The 15,608-nt window shown below is 50.5% G+C and overlaps 1 protein-coding gene across 1 annotated transcript; it reads left to right on the top strand.

Moving 5' to 3' along the window:
- Nucleotides 1-3,637: 3,637 nt before the first annotated feature.
- On the top strand, nt 3,638-6,672 carry LOC124646767 (UDP-glycosyltransferase 86A1-like). The gene is made up of 2 exons (XM_047186835.1): nt 3,638-4,223; nt 5,768-6,672. The coding sequence occupies exons 1-2, from the start codon at nt 3,680-3,682 to the stop codon at nt 6,670-6,672; spliced, it is 1,449 nt and encodes a 482-aa protein (XP_047042791.1). The 5' UTR covers nt 3,638-3,679.
- Nucleotides 6,673-15,608: the final 8,936 nt, after the last annotated feature.

Genomic DNA, 15,608 nt, shown 5'->3' with positions numbered 1-15,608 from the left:
TAAAAGGAGGTGCATGGCGAGGAGAGGGGGTTGGGCCCTAGAGCTAATGGTGGCTAAGGAGAGAGTCTTCTCACCTTAATTCATCAGAAGTTGAAGGACTAGCTTGCCGGACTCTCCCTGGCAAGTCAAGTTCAACAGTGTAATTAGATTGCACGCGTGGTATGAACCTAGGTAAAATTGTCGTGCTTTTGTCGTTCTTGTGTGAGATTTTTTGGATTTTCTTGCCGCCCCTCACCGAACCAAGAACAAGATTGGTCTCACCCCTGATGTATGTGAACACACCCACGACATCTGGCGCGCCGGGTAGGAGCCGCGGTCGGTCCGGTTCATCTATACAGGCATGCACATGGAATCGTGGGAATCTAAAGAGACTACATGTAGCGGATGCGAGTAGGCGCGGTCCAAACAGCGCCTCAAACAAAGCCATGAGCCGCCGTAACAAGAGGTCATGCCAACACCAATATGCCAGAGAAAAGTTACCGAACATCCTGATCAACGTCGCCAGTAGCCAAGAGTACAAATCTCCATTGTCAAAGATGTAGCCGCAGAGAAATATATTGCAAGGATAATGCTTGTCGCGACAACCATGACAAAAAAATCGATCTGACGAAGTAAGAGATCTGAAGGCCCATCATAGAGGTTTTTATTTATCTTCCAACATCACCATTGACGTTAGGAGGTAGAGCTCATTGTGGAACAAAGATTCGAAGATCACTAGTTATGGTCGATGTCATCTCCATTGAGACGGAGGCCACAAAGAAGACGACGTTAAAACACTAAGAGCATCTCCAGTCGCATCCCCCAAAGTGTCCCCAAAGCTTTTTGGGGCGCGCCGGACATTTAACGGGTCCCAACCGCGCGCCCCAAAGACCCTTTCCATCCGGCATGGCTCAATACGGTGCCTGGGCCCCCCAGGCCGTCCCCGCTCCAAAGGGGACGCTGCGGGCGCGCCGGACAGAGCGCTGAAACGAGCCACTAGTGGCGGCCCCAACGCGTCATTGACACATGAAGGAAATTTAATTAGTCTCCCGCCACATCACACCCTCCCCCACTTCCCGCCACCAGCCACACATTTCCCCCAAAGATTTCATTTGCCCCTCCCGCCGATTCGTTTCTCCTTCCCGCCGCCACTACTCTCTCCCAGCCATGGCGCTGGAAGCCCCCAAAAAACGGGCCAAGAAATCGGCCACCAAGCTACCGGGAAAGGAGGCAGCAAAGAAGGGGCCAAAAGCGCCATTCACGAGGTCGCGAAAGGCGCCGACGAAGAAGGTGAAGCCGGAGGCGTGGACCAAAGAACATTGGCATGACGACTGTCTGCGACGCAAGTTGTCGATAGCGGAGCGAAGGGAGCGGCGTGTGGTGGAGCAAGAGAGGAAGACAACGGTGTTGCTTGTGCAGTAGAAGGCTGCACTGGCTGCGTGTGCCACTGCCACCGCCGCGAGCCCATGGAGTTATTCAACGAGCACGTATATACCGGGAGTGGCGTCCCTGTCGACACTCGGTTTCTTCGGTGAGGCCTCAGCGGTGGGGCCCGGGTGCCTGACACCGTGCTTGTTGCCGCGGTACGAGGATGCTCTGGCGCACGACGGTTTCAACCCGAACACCATGTTCTCCCTGACATATGACGAGCAACATCGCCAGCAAGGCCACTGTGTGGACGGTGTTGCCTTCACTGGCCGCACGGTCCGCTCCAATTCAAGGCCACCGGTAGTCCGTTCGAAGAAGTGGACGCATCGAGCGAGGAGGACGGGGAGAAGGAGGAGGAGGACGATGACGAGGATGATGAAGAGGATGGCAACGAAGAAGACGGGGAGGAGGATGCTGGAGAGGCAGAGGATCTCATCGAGGTTAACATGGCTGGTGTGAGGAAGAATAAGAAGGTGACCTCGGGCTCACGAGGCCCCAATGGAAGGTCCTATGCGACTCGTGGGCGACGGGTGAGCCTCGAATCGGTCATCGGCGCCAATCAAAAGTACGGGAAGTACTAGGCGAGGATCAAGGCAGAGTTTGACGAGCGCCAGTTCCTCGACAAGGGTTACCGAATGATTGCTATGAAGATAAGCCAAAAGATAATGTCGACACACTGGGCCATCATCCAGGCATCGGTGAACTTGTTCCATGGACTCCATTTCGAGCTCGAGAACAGAAGGGATAGCGGCACAAAAGGCGACGACTTGGTACGCCTCTTTGTACCACTAGTTTAACACCTCTTTCAATCACGATCTGATAGTCTACTGCACTTCCTTTGATTAGTTCGACCGCGCCATGGGGCTGTACCGGAAGAATTCAGAAGGGCATAGGCCTTTGGTGTTGCTGCATTGCTATAGCAAGCTGAAACCCTGCGATAAGTGACGGTTGACGTGTGTTGCCTTTTCAAATGGGAAAGATGCCGCCATTGATCTGGATGTGCCGCTCGCAACATCGGCAGGGCACCCTATCGGCAACATGGCTGCCAAGGTCGCCTTATTGGACGTAGTGGAGATCGAGAAGACGCAGTCATCAATCAACAAGTGCCTTGCAGAGGTCTCCTCGACCCTGTTCATCCGCGACAAAAAGGACGACGAAAGTTGGGTGACGCAGCTCAAGAGGAAAGAAGAGAAGATGGAGCTCAAGAAACGCAAAGAGGACTTCCCCCGCTGACCGCGTTGACAGTTGAAATGGATCCCTGGATGATGGTGTCGCACAACTACTACAAAGGCATGATCCTCAACGAGATCGATGCTAAAATTGCGGCGGCCGAAGCCGCGACAGCAACTCCACCTCCAGAGGCAGCGGCAGCACCCGCAGGCGCGTCAGCGACAACATCTGACAGCACACCTACATCAACATCGGCATCGGCGTCGGCAACGGAGTAGCCAGACCGTGCAGAGCACGACGAGACGCGCCTGCATCTGGTAGTACACCTGCATCAACATCGGCATCGGCGACGGAGTAGCCAGACCGTGCCGAGCACGACGAGGTCATCGTGCTCGACGGGTCTGCGGCGACTCAGGATGTCCTATCGTCATCATCGAACTGTGTATTCTAAATTTATGTTCACGTACAGTACTTTGATCGCAACTACTTTGATCGCGATGACTTCGACGGGAACAATTACTTTTGAATGTGAACTATTTGAACTTATGTTTACGGGTGGTTTTAGGGGACATGGCTGGGAACGGACGTCATCATTCGATCAATCCAACACCTTTTGAGGAACGCTTTGATGGAAGCTACTGGAGATGCTTTAATATTATCTCTCATAGATCGGTTTCTCACCCCTCTCGAGGCGGCGACACCAATTAAACAAACTAGAGTAGGGGAACCAATCTACTCCCTTTGTGCATCAATATAAAATGTTTTAAATAGTTTTAAATTCTACTAGTTACAAACTAAAGTGAGTGAACCTACATAAAAAACTAGACAAAGATACAAGTTAATGTGCATAAACAAAATAAAATGCTTCAAGATCTTAAATTTCCAAAACACGGAGGGAGTATAAAAGAGGCGGAGGTGGAGTTTGATATTATTTGTTGCAAATTTGTTCGCAATCGCGTAGAAAAGGGTCGAGTTTGAGTAACTCCCCTGCGCTCTATAGATATGCTTGCCATTCGTTGTTCTTTTCCCCAAATCAATCAGTTAAGTGTCACACCACCCATTAGATCTACCTCCCCGCACTCACCGTGAACTCGTAAAGCACATGGCGCAAAATGCCGTGGCAGCGAACGGCACTGGCGGCCGGACGAAGCCGCACGCCGTGGTGATCCCGTTCCCGCTGCAGGGCCATGTCATCCCGGCGGTGCACCTCGCGCTGCGTCTGGCCGCGCGGGGCTTCGCCGTCACGTTCGTCAACACGGAGTCCGTGCACCAGCAGATGGCCGGAGCACTCGGCCTCGGCGTTGACCAGGACCGCTACGACATCTTCGCCGGCGCGGGCGCGGACGTGCGGTACGAGCTGGTGAGCGACGGCTTCCCGCTGGGGTTCGACCGGTCGCTGAACCACGACCAGTTCATGGAGGGCGTGCTGCACGTGCTCCCGGCGCACGTGGAGGAGCTGCTCCGCCGCCTCGTCGTCGACCCGGCCTCCACGTTCCTCGTCGCCGACACCTTCTTCGTGTCGCCGGCGACGCTGGCGAGGAAGCTCGGCGTGCCGTGCGTGTCCTTCTGGACGCAGCCGGCGCTCAGCTTCGCCCTCTACCACCACATGGATCTGCTCGCCAAGCACGGCCACTTCAGATGCGAAGGTAACCATCTCGCTATGCCATGGGGTTGCAAATCATCAGTTACGTTTCTGCAAATCATGTTAACTAATTTAAGTAATTAAAACGAACAACGAAGCATCGACCGTAGCATCACAAATTTACAGATTCGAAATGTCTTCTTGCTCTCTTCTCTTTGTCCACCGCTGTTCCGGGCAAGGAAGAAGATGATGAAACGGACAAGGGCATGATGAACTGTCCCCCAATCGATAGGAGGCAGAGCGATCACATCCCCTTTTGTTTGTTGGCTTCCTTTTGTTTGTTGGCTTCTTCTGTGTACAAGTAGAAATTCCATTTCACCAACCGAGTTGGTACAGGGAGAAAGATTATCTGATGGCAAAACAAATTCTCGCAATTTTTTTTTAATCATGGCTAGTCGATCAAATGGACACCAATAGCAGTACCATGGCCTATCCAAACAAGCACCATCAGAACGGACTGGGATTCAGTAACATCACTACAGCACCATGCCTCCTTCCATCACCTTCCAAATTGCATCCAATGACTTACAGCAAGCACAGGCAAAAGGAGAGGGCATGCACACTGTTAGCAGTACCATGGCCAATCCAAACAAGCACCATCAGAACAAGATAGTTATGGCCTGCTTGATTTCCAGCCACAATTTGCTAAGCTAAAATTTAGTAGCCATAATTTAGTTAGCATGTTTTTTGTTTTTTTTGCTAAATTTTAGGTTGCCACATTTTATTGCATGTATGACCTATTTGTTATAGACTCAATTTTTTTGCCAATTTTTAACAAAGTTTGACTTCAATATTTCAAGGCACACTTTTGTGATTAGTCACACTTTTGTAGCTAACCATACTTTAGCTTAATAAATTATGACTAGAAACCAAACATGTCCATATATAATACGCGCACACACCATTACAAAACACATATCATTGCAGCCAGCCGCACAATCGTGTAATCATACCATTGGTGTCGCTACACACAAGATGAGCGTGCATTGCGTTTTAAAGTGCGCACCACATTGTATATAGATATTATATAATATTGTACAACTTATTATGCAAAATTTGACTAAAGGTTGGCAATCGACGCCACTTGATTAGTTAGTCATAGTGAGAGTAAGTTAGGTACTCGTAACATAGAAGTGCACCCAATATTAGCTAGGTATTTTTGATGACATGTCATATCATTAAATAGAAAGAGATGCTTGTGTATACTATCTCTCCGTTCATAAAAGTGTGAGTTTAGACATGTTTTAAGTTAAACTCATTTTGCTCAACTCTGTAGAAAAAAGTAGAAACATTTATGACACTAAGTTAATTTCGCTAAATTCATCTTGACATGTGGTTCAATAATGTAGTTTAATGACACATAAGTTGCTAGTATTTTCTATTTAAAAAATAGTAAAATTATAAAATGTACACTTATTTACGGCTGGAGAGAGTAGCTAACTATATATTTCCATAGCATCACACTTTCAAAGATAAAATAAATCTGCATGTACACGATCACTCGCTGGAAAATATAAATTTAACGACCCCTTCCGGAATGTGGTGCAGTGCCTCGGAAGGACACGATCACGTACATCCCGGGCGTGCCGGCGATCGAGCCACACGAGCTCATGTCGTTCCTCCAGGAGAAGGACACCACCAGCGCGGTGCACCGCATCATCTTCAAGTCGTTCGAGGAGTCGCGCGGCGCCGACTACGTCCTCTGCAACACCGTGGAGGAGCTGGAGCCGTCCGCCATCGCCGCTCTCCGCACCGAGAAGCCCTTCTACGCCGTTGGTCCCATCTTCCCCGCCGGATTCTCCCGCAGCGCCGTCGCCACCTCCATGTGGACCGAGTCCGACTGCTCCAGCTGGCTGGACGCGCAGCCGGCGGGGTCCGTGCTCTACATCTCTTTCGGCAGCTACGCGCACCTGACCAAGCAGGACCTGCATGAGATCGCGGGGGGCGTCCTAGCCAGCGGGACGAGGTTCCTGTGGGTGATGCGGCCGGACATCGTGAGCTCCGACGACCCGGACCCGCTGCCGGCGGGCTTCGCGGCGGCGTCCGCCGGGCGCGGGTTGGTGGTGCCGTGGTGCTGCCAGGTGGAGGTGCTCTCCCACGCCGCGGTGGGCGGCTTCCTGACGCACTGCGGGTGGAACTCCGTGCTGGAGAGCGTGTGGGCAGGCGTGCCCATGCTCTGCTTCCCGCTGGTCTCCGAGCAGCCCACCAACCGTCGGCTCGTCGCGCGGGAGTGGCGCGTCGGCGTGCCCATCGGGGATCGTGGCGCAGTGTTCACAGACGAGGTGAGGGCGAGGATCGAGGGGGTGATGTCTGGGAAGGAGGGAGAGGAGCTCCGGCAGGCCGTGAAGAAGGTCAGGGCGATGCTCGAGGCCGCCACCGCGCCCGGCGGGTCCTCGCAACGGAGCTTCGACCAGTTCGTCGATGAGCTGATGCGCCGTTGTGGCCGACGCTGAGTTGAGCGAGCTCCGCGTGAAATGACCGCGGGTCCAGCTTATATTCAGCGTTTTCTATTCGGTCGTGTTCAGCATATGTAGGGTGATACCATAGAAGTCGTTTTCAGCCTCCTCCATAGATCGATTCTCTCTATTCCGGTCAGCTTCGTTGGTGTCAGGAGGAGTGGAGAACCCGATCTATGCGTGAAGTTTTCAATAAAAGTAGTATTTTCAGTTGATTATGTTAAGTTTTTTGTAGTCGTTTTCTTGTTGGTTTTTCTTTAATGGAGATGTCAGCAATAAGTGATCTTCGGGCTTTCGTTCGACGACGAGATCTCGTTCCCAACGTTAATGATGGTGTTGAAAGATTACAATCCTTGAGGTACAGCTTTCAGATCTTGTTTCCTCTAGAACTTGGTGTTTGTGTCACCATGACGGATATTATTTATTCTTGCCCTTTGTTTCTTCCTAGACCTCTCAAGGGCTGCCAAGCCAATCACCCTTCTTTTTAGACATGCACGAATATCCCTTTCTTCCAGGGAGAGTTGTCTATTCTCCATGGACAATTTAGTCTTCTCGTCGTTCTTTAGATCTAGCGTGATCAGTTTCTCGGTATGTCATTGGCATTCGTTATTATCCGCGATGGCGTTGGCGGCCGGGGCGAGGTGGTTCTTCTGGAGCGAAGATGTTGGTCCGGAGGCGGTGAATATGTCGTTCTTCTCCTACTTCATTGACGGGAGGCGGTGGATCTTGGTCTAAGACAACACGGGAATATCTCCTGGTTAACGTGCCACATCGGTATGTGTCGCGTGTTCATCGACTCATAAAATTCTTTTGGGATGGTGTCTTTTGGATCCTGCAATGATGAAGGCTCAACGTCTCTTTCGGTATCCCTTCGACGTCTCTTTAGTATCCCTTTGTCATCTTTTCAAGTATCTGTCTCGGTGACCGCGGGCTACGGTAGTTGCAAAAAACCCTATGAATGATTTTGTATTTCTCGATCTACTCCGTATTAAAATTTTATCTAAAATTTAGAATAATTATTTTTATTGTCTTTTAGTTTTCACACGTGTTACCGATTAATAAAACATGTGGCTGCTCTAAAAAGAAAGGACTTCACACGCACGGCACGAACAAACGACGAGCAGTCTGCCGAGCGCGCAACGAACAGTCGAACACGACGGCCATGCCTGATGGCCCATCTCTACTCTACCGAGCTGCCGTCCCTGGCTCCCTGCTCTTCCGCCGCCTCCTCCACCGCCATCCTCCGTCGTCGCCGCTTTTGCCGCGGCAACGAAGCGCGTCCGCGCCGGGACGCTCAGCCCGGAAGACGCACACAAGCTGTTCGACGAGTTGCTCGGCCAGGCCACCCCTCTCCCGGAGCGTTTGCTCAACGGATTCCTCGCCGCGCACCGGCCTCCGACGCCTGCAGGGACGGCCCCGCCCTCGCCCTCGCCATCTCCCTCTTCAACCGCGTCTCCCGAGCAGAAGCCGCGGCTCCGCAGGTGGTGCCTTTCACAGACCGCACCTGTTCCATCGTCGTCGAATGCTGCTGCCGAGCGCGTCGTCTGGACCTAGCGCTCGCCTTCTTCGGCCGCTTCCTCAGGAAAGCCCTGAGCTCGTACGAGGTTATCGCCGACACCTTGCGCCGCTGCCTCCCCATCTCACTGCCTTCAGCAGTTTGGTCTCCCATCGCCGCGTTTTCTGCGGCCACGGAGCGTGTCCGAGCTGGGAAGCTCAGCCCAGAAGACGCACACCGCCTGTTCGACGCATTGCTACGCCAGGACAACCCAGTGCCAGCCCGCTTCCTGAACGCATTCCTCACCGCGCTCGGGCGTGCACCGACCGGCAGAGAAGGCCCCGCACTCGCCGTGGCTCTCTTCAACCGTGTGCACCGAGAAGAAGGTGGCCTGCAGGTAGCGCCTCTGTCACTCCACACCTACAATATCCTCATGGACTGCTGTTGTCGCGCCCGTCGCCCGGACCTAGGGCTCGCCATCTTCGGCCGCCTCCTCAGGATGGGTCTCAAGGCAAACCAGATCACCGCCAACACCTTCCTCAAGTGCCTCTGCTACGCGAAACAGACTGACAAGGCCGTCAACACGCTGCTTCATAGGATGTCCAACCTTGGCTGCGCACCTGATGCCTTCTCATACTCCTTTGTTCTGAAGGGCTTATGTGACAATGGCAGGAGCCAGCAGACGCTTGACCTCCTACAGATGGTGGTGAAACAAGGAGGTGCCTGCTACCTCAATGTGGTGGTATACAACACGGTCATCCACGGCTTGTGTAACGAAGGCCAAGTAAGCAAGGCGTGCAACCTGTTCCATGAAATGGTGCAGCGGCAGGTAGTGCCCGCTGCCCGATGCGGTGACATATCCCAAGCTATAGAGAACTGCTATACGGACAACAGTGTATGTACGATTTGTGTACGATGCATCAAGCCATATGCATTTGTGTGACAACAGCAACACAGGCCACTGGATTGCACGTCGGACAGAGATCGGACACACAAAGATGCCTCTATAAGTTCAGGAGCTGAACTCTGTGATTTCTTAGAATGAAAATGTATATCTACCTCGCCTTTTAGTTTTTTAAATTTGATAAACTCTTCCTCTCTGAAGCAAAGCAAATAAATGATGATAATTATTTAGTTCTACCTTTTTTTGAGAGAGATAATATATATTAAAAGCTAGCAAGCTACCTCATTAAAAACCTTCCAGCCCCCTTAGGTACCCTGGTAAGGAAAAGAGTGCGTCAAAAACTTGCAGCCATCAGAGTCACACCAAGTTACAATCAGCCTGAAGGCTGTGAACTAGAAAAGCAGGTGGCTCAGCATCCCAGGAAAACGACCCATCTTGTAAACTTGTATACTCCGCACAAGAATGAGCCGCCTGGTTAGCCTCGCGACGAGCATGACTTAAGCTAAAATTTGTAAACAACAAACTGAGCTCACTAATCTCATTTAGAACTTGTTTGATCACTGACGATCATTAGCTCTATTTTGCTAAAGTCGAACTAACTCTTCAGAGTCAACTTCAAAAACGACACTGCTGAAACCCCTTTCTCGAGCATACAAAACAGCATCTCTAAGCGTCAGGGACTCCACAGTCACAGGATCAGACAAACTTCGGTAAGTTTTACCCGTAGCACCACGAAAAGCTACCCCCTCCCGTGCAACAGCACCAGTAGCTGCCAGAACATCATTGACATTAATTGCACCATCGGAATTAATTTTAACAACTCCATCAGGTGGTCTCTGCCACTTACAGTCCGGCCTAGCAGGTTTAGGAGTAACCTTCTCCCTTGGTAACTCAAGGGTCTACAAGGTCTCTCTCACCATCTCCATAGTTCTAGCTAGATTAAAACCAGACTCACCATGAGTCAGATTATTTCTCGATGACCAGATCGAGTACATGACTGAGGTTATAATAGCTCTCGCTTGTTGGTTGAAAAAAGACTCACAAAGGATATCTCTTGCCCAGGTCAATGGGTGTAGTTTCGGCAGTTTCACTAACAGAATTTTCTTTGCTGCTTCCCAAAATAACTTTGCATGACTACATTCAATTAAGGCATGCATCACACTTTCAGATTCTGCCTTACACAGAGCACAAGTGTTGTTTTCCATTATATGTCGCCGTGACAGAGTTCTATAGTCAGGAAGAATTCCTCGAAGAACTCGCCACCAAAAAAAACACGCACCTTAGGTACTACTGGCAATTTCCATAATCTTTTCCATACTTCAGTATTATTTTCAGACGAAGACACAGTAAATCCATTGTTGATCCTTGCCTCCTCCAACTGACGAGCATCCATCAAGGATTTGTAAGCCGATCGAACAGTGTAAATTCCAGATTTTTCCTTCGACCAAGCCAGCCAATCATTACCAACCGTACTCCTCAATGGAATACTCAAAATGGAATCGACATGAGGGACAAAAAAGATCTCACGGATTAATGGCTCATTCCATTCATTGTTAGCAGTTAGCAGCTCGTTTACCATGATAAGATAAGTACCCCGCAGCCGACCCATTGGCCTCATCGACGCAGAGTTAGGGAGCCAATTATCCTCCCAAATCGAAATGGACTGACCAGAGCCCACTCGCTTTATAAGTCCAATTTCAAAGCCTCCCTTCCCGCCAAAATCGCTCGCCAGGTTTTGGATGCTGCCCTCGGCGCATTGGCAGTCACCAACTCCTGGTTGTGAAGATATCTGGTTCGAAGAACCTGGGAACACAAAGAGTCTGGCTTCATAAGAATTCTCCAAGCCTATTTTCCTAGCAGAGCTACATTAAAAGCCTGCATATCTCGGAAACCCATGCCTCCTTGGTTCTTTGGAATGGCCAATTTATCCCGGGCTAACCAATGCATATTTGGTTCTACCTTGTGCTTTGTTATTACGAGCATGCTATTTCAAGCTCAATTATGCTGATCCTCAAGCCCCTCCAAACATCTTTCTTGCAACATAAATCTTAGCGGATTATCTGCAGCTAAAACATGTACCTAGAGTATAGACTGTAGAGGCAGCATCCATGTAGACCTCCAACACCACAGATCGAGAGTACGCCAAAGGCGTACCATATTTTTATAGAAGACAGAGGTTTGAGTACAAGAAAGTTACCACTCGCTACAAGCAACGAGCGTAACACCAACTCCACACCGGCTAGTCCGAAGACAGCCACCACAGACAAAACAACAACAACAGAAGAGAACTTGTCCTAAGCAGAACAACAAAGCCGCATCTCGACCGATGCTAGACTCCTCCAAAGAACAACAACTCCAAAAGGACTCTCCTTGTCAACGCACCATCTAAAGGAGAAGAAGGAGGGACTTGGTTGGTCCCTAGAAGGCATCGTCTTGGACTCGCCAGCCATGGCGTGCATAGCGCCCATGAAGATCAACCTCGAACAGCGGCGATCACCGGAGGAAAAGCAACAAAGGACCTCCAAGCCATGTCTCCAAACACGAAACTCCCAACAGAGGGACGACGTCAAGGACGCCGCCATCGTGCCAATCCAACTCTGAATCTGGGCTTTCACCCGGAGACAACCCCAATTGAGCGAGGGATGCTGACACACTCCGCGACGCCTCCAAGGAGGAGAACGACACCCTCGGGCGCCGTCTCCGCCGGCCCGACCAAAGCCGGGCAGGACTTTCGTCCGTAATGTCGCACATCTCCACATTCTAGGGTAAGGCCAGTACCGTCCATGTAGTCCCGCACCGCCGCCGCCGCAGCACCTTGTCGCCGTAGTTGTAAAGTTGCAGAACTCCGACACCCCGCATGGCTGAGAGACGCAGTCCATCTTCCACCTACAACCTTGACGAGGATGCAGCCTCCGACCATCTCCGGCACGGACCAGGACCGCCACGACGGTTGTCACCCACTCCAGGCAACCTCCACACGTCGAAACGACCCCAGCCCGAAGGCCCAGATCGGGCCCGCAGGCCCAGATCTAGCCCGCCCTCCTCCTCCCTCTCCAACGCCGGTACCACCGGGAGGGCAGCATCGCTCGCACGCAGCACGGGAACGGCCGGCTGCTGCACGCCAGGACCTCCTTCCTGGCAGGGCCTCCACGCCGCCGTCTCCATGACCATGTGCTTGCAGCGCCGCCTTCAGACCGCCCCGGCGCGCCGCCCCGCCTCACTCCTCCGCTGCAACCTCGCTAGGAACCGCCGCGCCACCACGCTCACTGCCATGCGCCGGCGCAGACCACCGTGGCCTCACGCCGCCAGCCACTCCGCCGCCCACGCTGCCCCATTGACGACCCGCCTCCGCGCGAAGGGGCCCCGTCGGGGTGCGCCACCCATCACCCGCCGCCTTCGACGGCCGGGCACGGCCGCCACCGCCGGCGCCGGCAGCGGCCAGGGAGAGGAGATCGAGGGGAGCCTCTGCTAGGGTTTGGGGGAGCCTCTGGAGCGGCCCGCGCGAGCCGCCCGAGAGGAAAACTCCAACACCACACATCAATCCTCTGTGAGTTCGAAGCATAAGACCTATCAGAGCCCATCATCTATTCTGGAAACAATATGTAACATGTTCAGGGAACCCTTGAACGACCATTTATATATGGGCTTGCAGCAATACACCCTTTTGTGATGGTATTACAAATAAAAATACTCCAAGCAAGCCAAGTCTTGCACAACTCAGTCTTATCCAAACAGAAGTACTCTACAGAAGTAGGAAATTATTGCATTAGTCGGAGGAGTCTTCATAAATCTACTATCTGACTCAATTGTGCTAGTTTATGTCTAGTATTGTCCCAGATGCAAATCGTTTCTGCCCATCCTAGCATATGAAAAAAATTAACTGTGAGAATTCGTACATTCAGAATAAAGTAATAATTACATTAAACACTAACTGGTCAAGCAGCATATAAAGTGCACTGTGTAAATGGCATTGGAATTAAAATCGTATTAGATTTACACTAGCAAAGTCATATAGTAAATTCTTCCTGTCGTATAATTGCACACGTTGATTACTTATATGTCTGGCAGTGCCTAATTTCCAAAAGAAATGGAAAGTTAAAGAAAGGATTACAGAGTTTACAGGTAGTAGTGGAATAAGTTTTTAAGAAATCGTGATGATTATGCAACTCTATCATTGTATAGCAACAACAAAAAATGAAGTCAATTAACGAGTGAAAGACCGACTTTCTACAAGCAAGCAATTCACATTACTTATACCAGCTGGAGGGCCTTATGGCAAACAACAACTAACCTGTACATTCTGAGTCAAGCTCATATGCATTGTACCCGACTCCACCATAAAATCCCTATTCTGCAGGAGCAATTTTATGTGCGCCCAATATCTGTGTTCCCTTGAAAGGAGAGACATCAGCAACGAAGTAGTTAAATCTTCAAGTGATAAACTCTTCCCATCAACTTTAGACATTCCAACCTTCACAAATCACAACTTCAACCTTTTCCAATAACATTCCGATGATATTATTTGACACACGAGAGCCAGGAGCACAATCACTCTCATCCATTGTTGACAACAGATTATCCCGTTCTTCAAAAATCATTCATTTAGAAGATTTCTTATCACTACATGAAAAGCAGAAACATTATGTACCAAGTTCCAACCCACTGTATGATATTCCCCACACAGGAAAAAATACTGGATGACAGCAAACACATTTATGCGATTCTTCTCTTTACCAAACAATACACCTTTAATCATGGTAATGAGTATTGCAATATTAAGATTAACATTCATCGCACCTAATTTCTCGAACACGGGAATTCCTTTTTCAGCATAAGTATTCCAAGTTTCCAACAAAGTCCTGAAAGAATTGCTTTGCATGTGGAAATGCTCACTGCTACCCACTTTGGATTATCTCATGGAACATTTTCATTGCAGCAACAGGTATTCTCAGCATGAAATAACCCATCCAGTACAATGTTATAAATAACAGTTGTAGGTTTAAATCTTCTATGCAGCATTTCTTTGAATGGAGCCAAATCATCATTGATACTTCCATTTCTAGAATATCCATCAACAAGTGACTAATGTAACAACATTAGGCTCGTTGTGACAATGTCAACCGATACCATGGAATCAAGAACTCCAACCAACCATTCTGATAGGTTTACAGTAGCATAGTTGAATACATTGGGACTCACTCCATGCTCCCTCATTTCAGTAAATATATGAGCATAGCTTCATCCACTGTACCACATTTATAATATACATCAATTAATATGTCGAGAAAATGGAAATTGAAGAGATTAATTATATTAACAAAGCGTCCTTTAGTGCCATACCCGCGCAGCAGAATAGAGTATGTGAACACATCAGGTTTGTGGTTGTTGGCACTTTGCAGTAATGGAATCAAAAACTCCTGCAGCTTCATGGCACCTTCCATGCTTGTGAAGGGAAGTAATTAACGATCTCCACGTAACAATATCTGGTATAAGACCCTGGCTTTTCATTTCTTTTAACATTTTACTTGCCTGTTTCCACTGGCACAAAGTGGAATACCCATGTATCATGATATTATACGTCAGTTTATCTGGTTGAACACCATCATCAAGCATCTGGCGGAGGAACAACTCTGCCTTGTCCACTGCTCTGGCCTTGAACAGTGCACCAATAATGGAGTTATACGTGACCACATTAGGCATAACCCTTTGCTGCTTCATTCCATGGAATAGATTGCACGCCTTGCTTACTTGGCCTTCCTTTAAGAAGCCGTCGATGACGGTGGTATATGACACCACACCGAGCGAGCAGGTACGTCCTTGTTTGGCCACCATTTGGAGAAAGTCAAGCGCCTGCTGGCTCCTGCCATCATCACATAAGCCCTTGGCAACAATGTTGTATGAGAAGGTATGAGGCGCACAGCCAAGGTCGGACATCCTACGAAGCAGCACGTCGACAGCCTCATCTGTCCGTTTTGCATAGCAGAGGCACTTGAGGAAGGTGCTGACGACGATCGGGTCGGTCTTCATACCCGTCCTGAGGAAGCGGCCGAAGATAGCGAGCCCTAGGTCCGGGCAACGGGCGCGGCAGCAGCAGTCCATAAGGATATTGTAGGTGTGGCCTGAGAGAGGCGCCACCTGCAGGCCTTCTTCTTCTTCTCGGCACACGCGGTTGAAGAGAGCCAGGGCGAGAGCGGGGCCATCTCCGCAGGCGCCGGAGGACGGAGCACGGGCGAGCGCGGCAAGGAAGGCATTCAGGAAGCGGCCTGGGACGGGAGTGGCCTGCCGCAGCAATTTGTCGAACAGGTGGTGCGCGTCTTCTGCGCTGAGCGTCCCCTTGTGTACGCTGGCCGTGGCGGCGGAGAAGGCGGCGATGGGAGACCAGACGCGTAAGGTCGGCGACGTGGGTGAGGAGCTGGACATGGCCATGAGGGCGTTGGCGGCAAGGCCGTCTGAGTTGAGGCCCGTCTTGAGAGAGCGGCCGAGGAAGGATAGCGCTAGGTTGGGGCGACGCGCTCGGTAGCAGCATTCGACGAG

Source organism: Lolium rigidum, chromosome 4 (genome assembly GCF_022539505.1).
Source record: "Lolium rigidum isolate FL_2022 chromosome 4, APGP_CSIRO_Lrig_0.1, whole genome shotgun sequence".
Classification (NCBI taxonomy): domain Eukaryota; kingdom Viridiplantae; phylum Streptophyta; class Magnoliopsida; order Poales; family Poaceae; genus Lolium; species Lolium rigidum.
The sequence above is the reverse complement of the archived record's forward strand: the minus strand, read 5'-3'. Positions and strand labels throughout refer to the sequence as shown.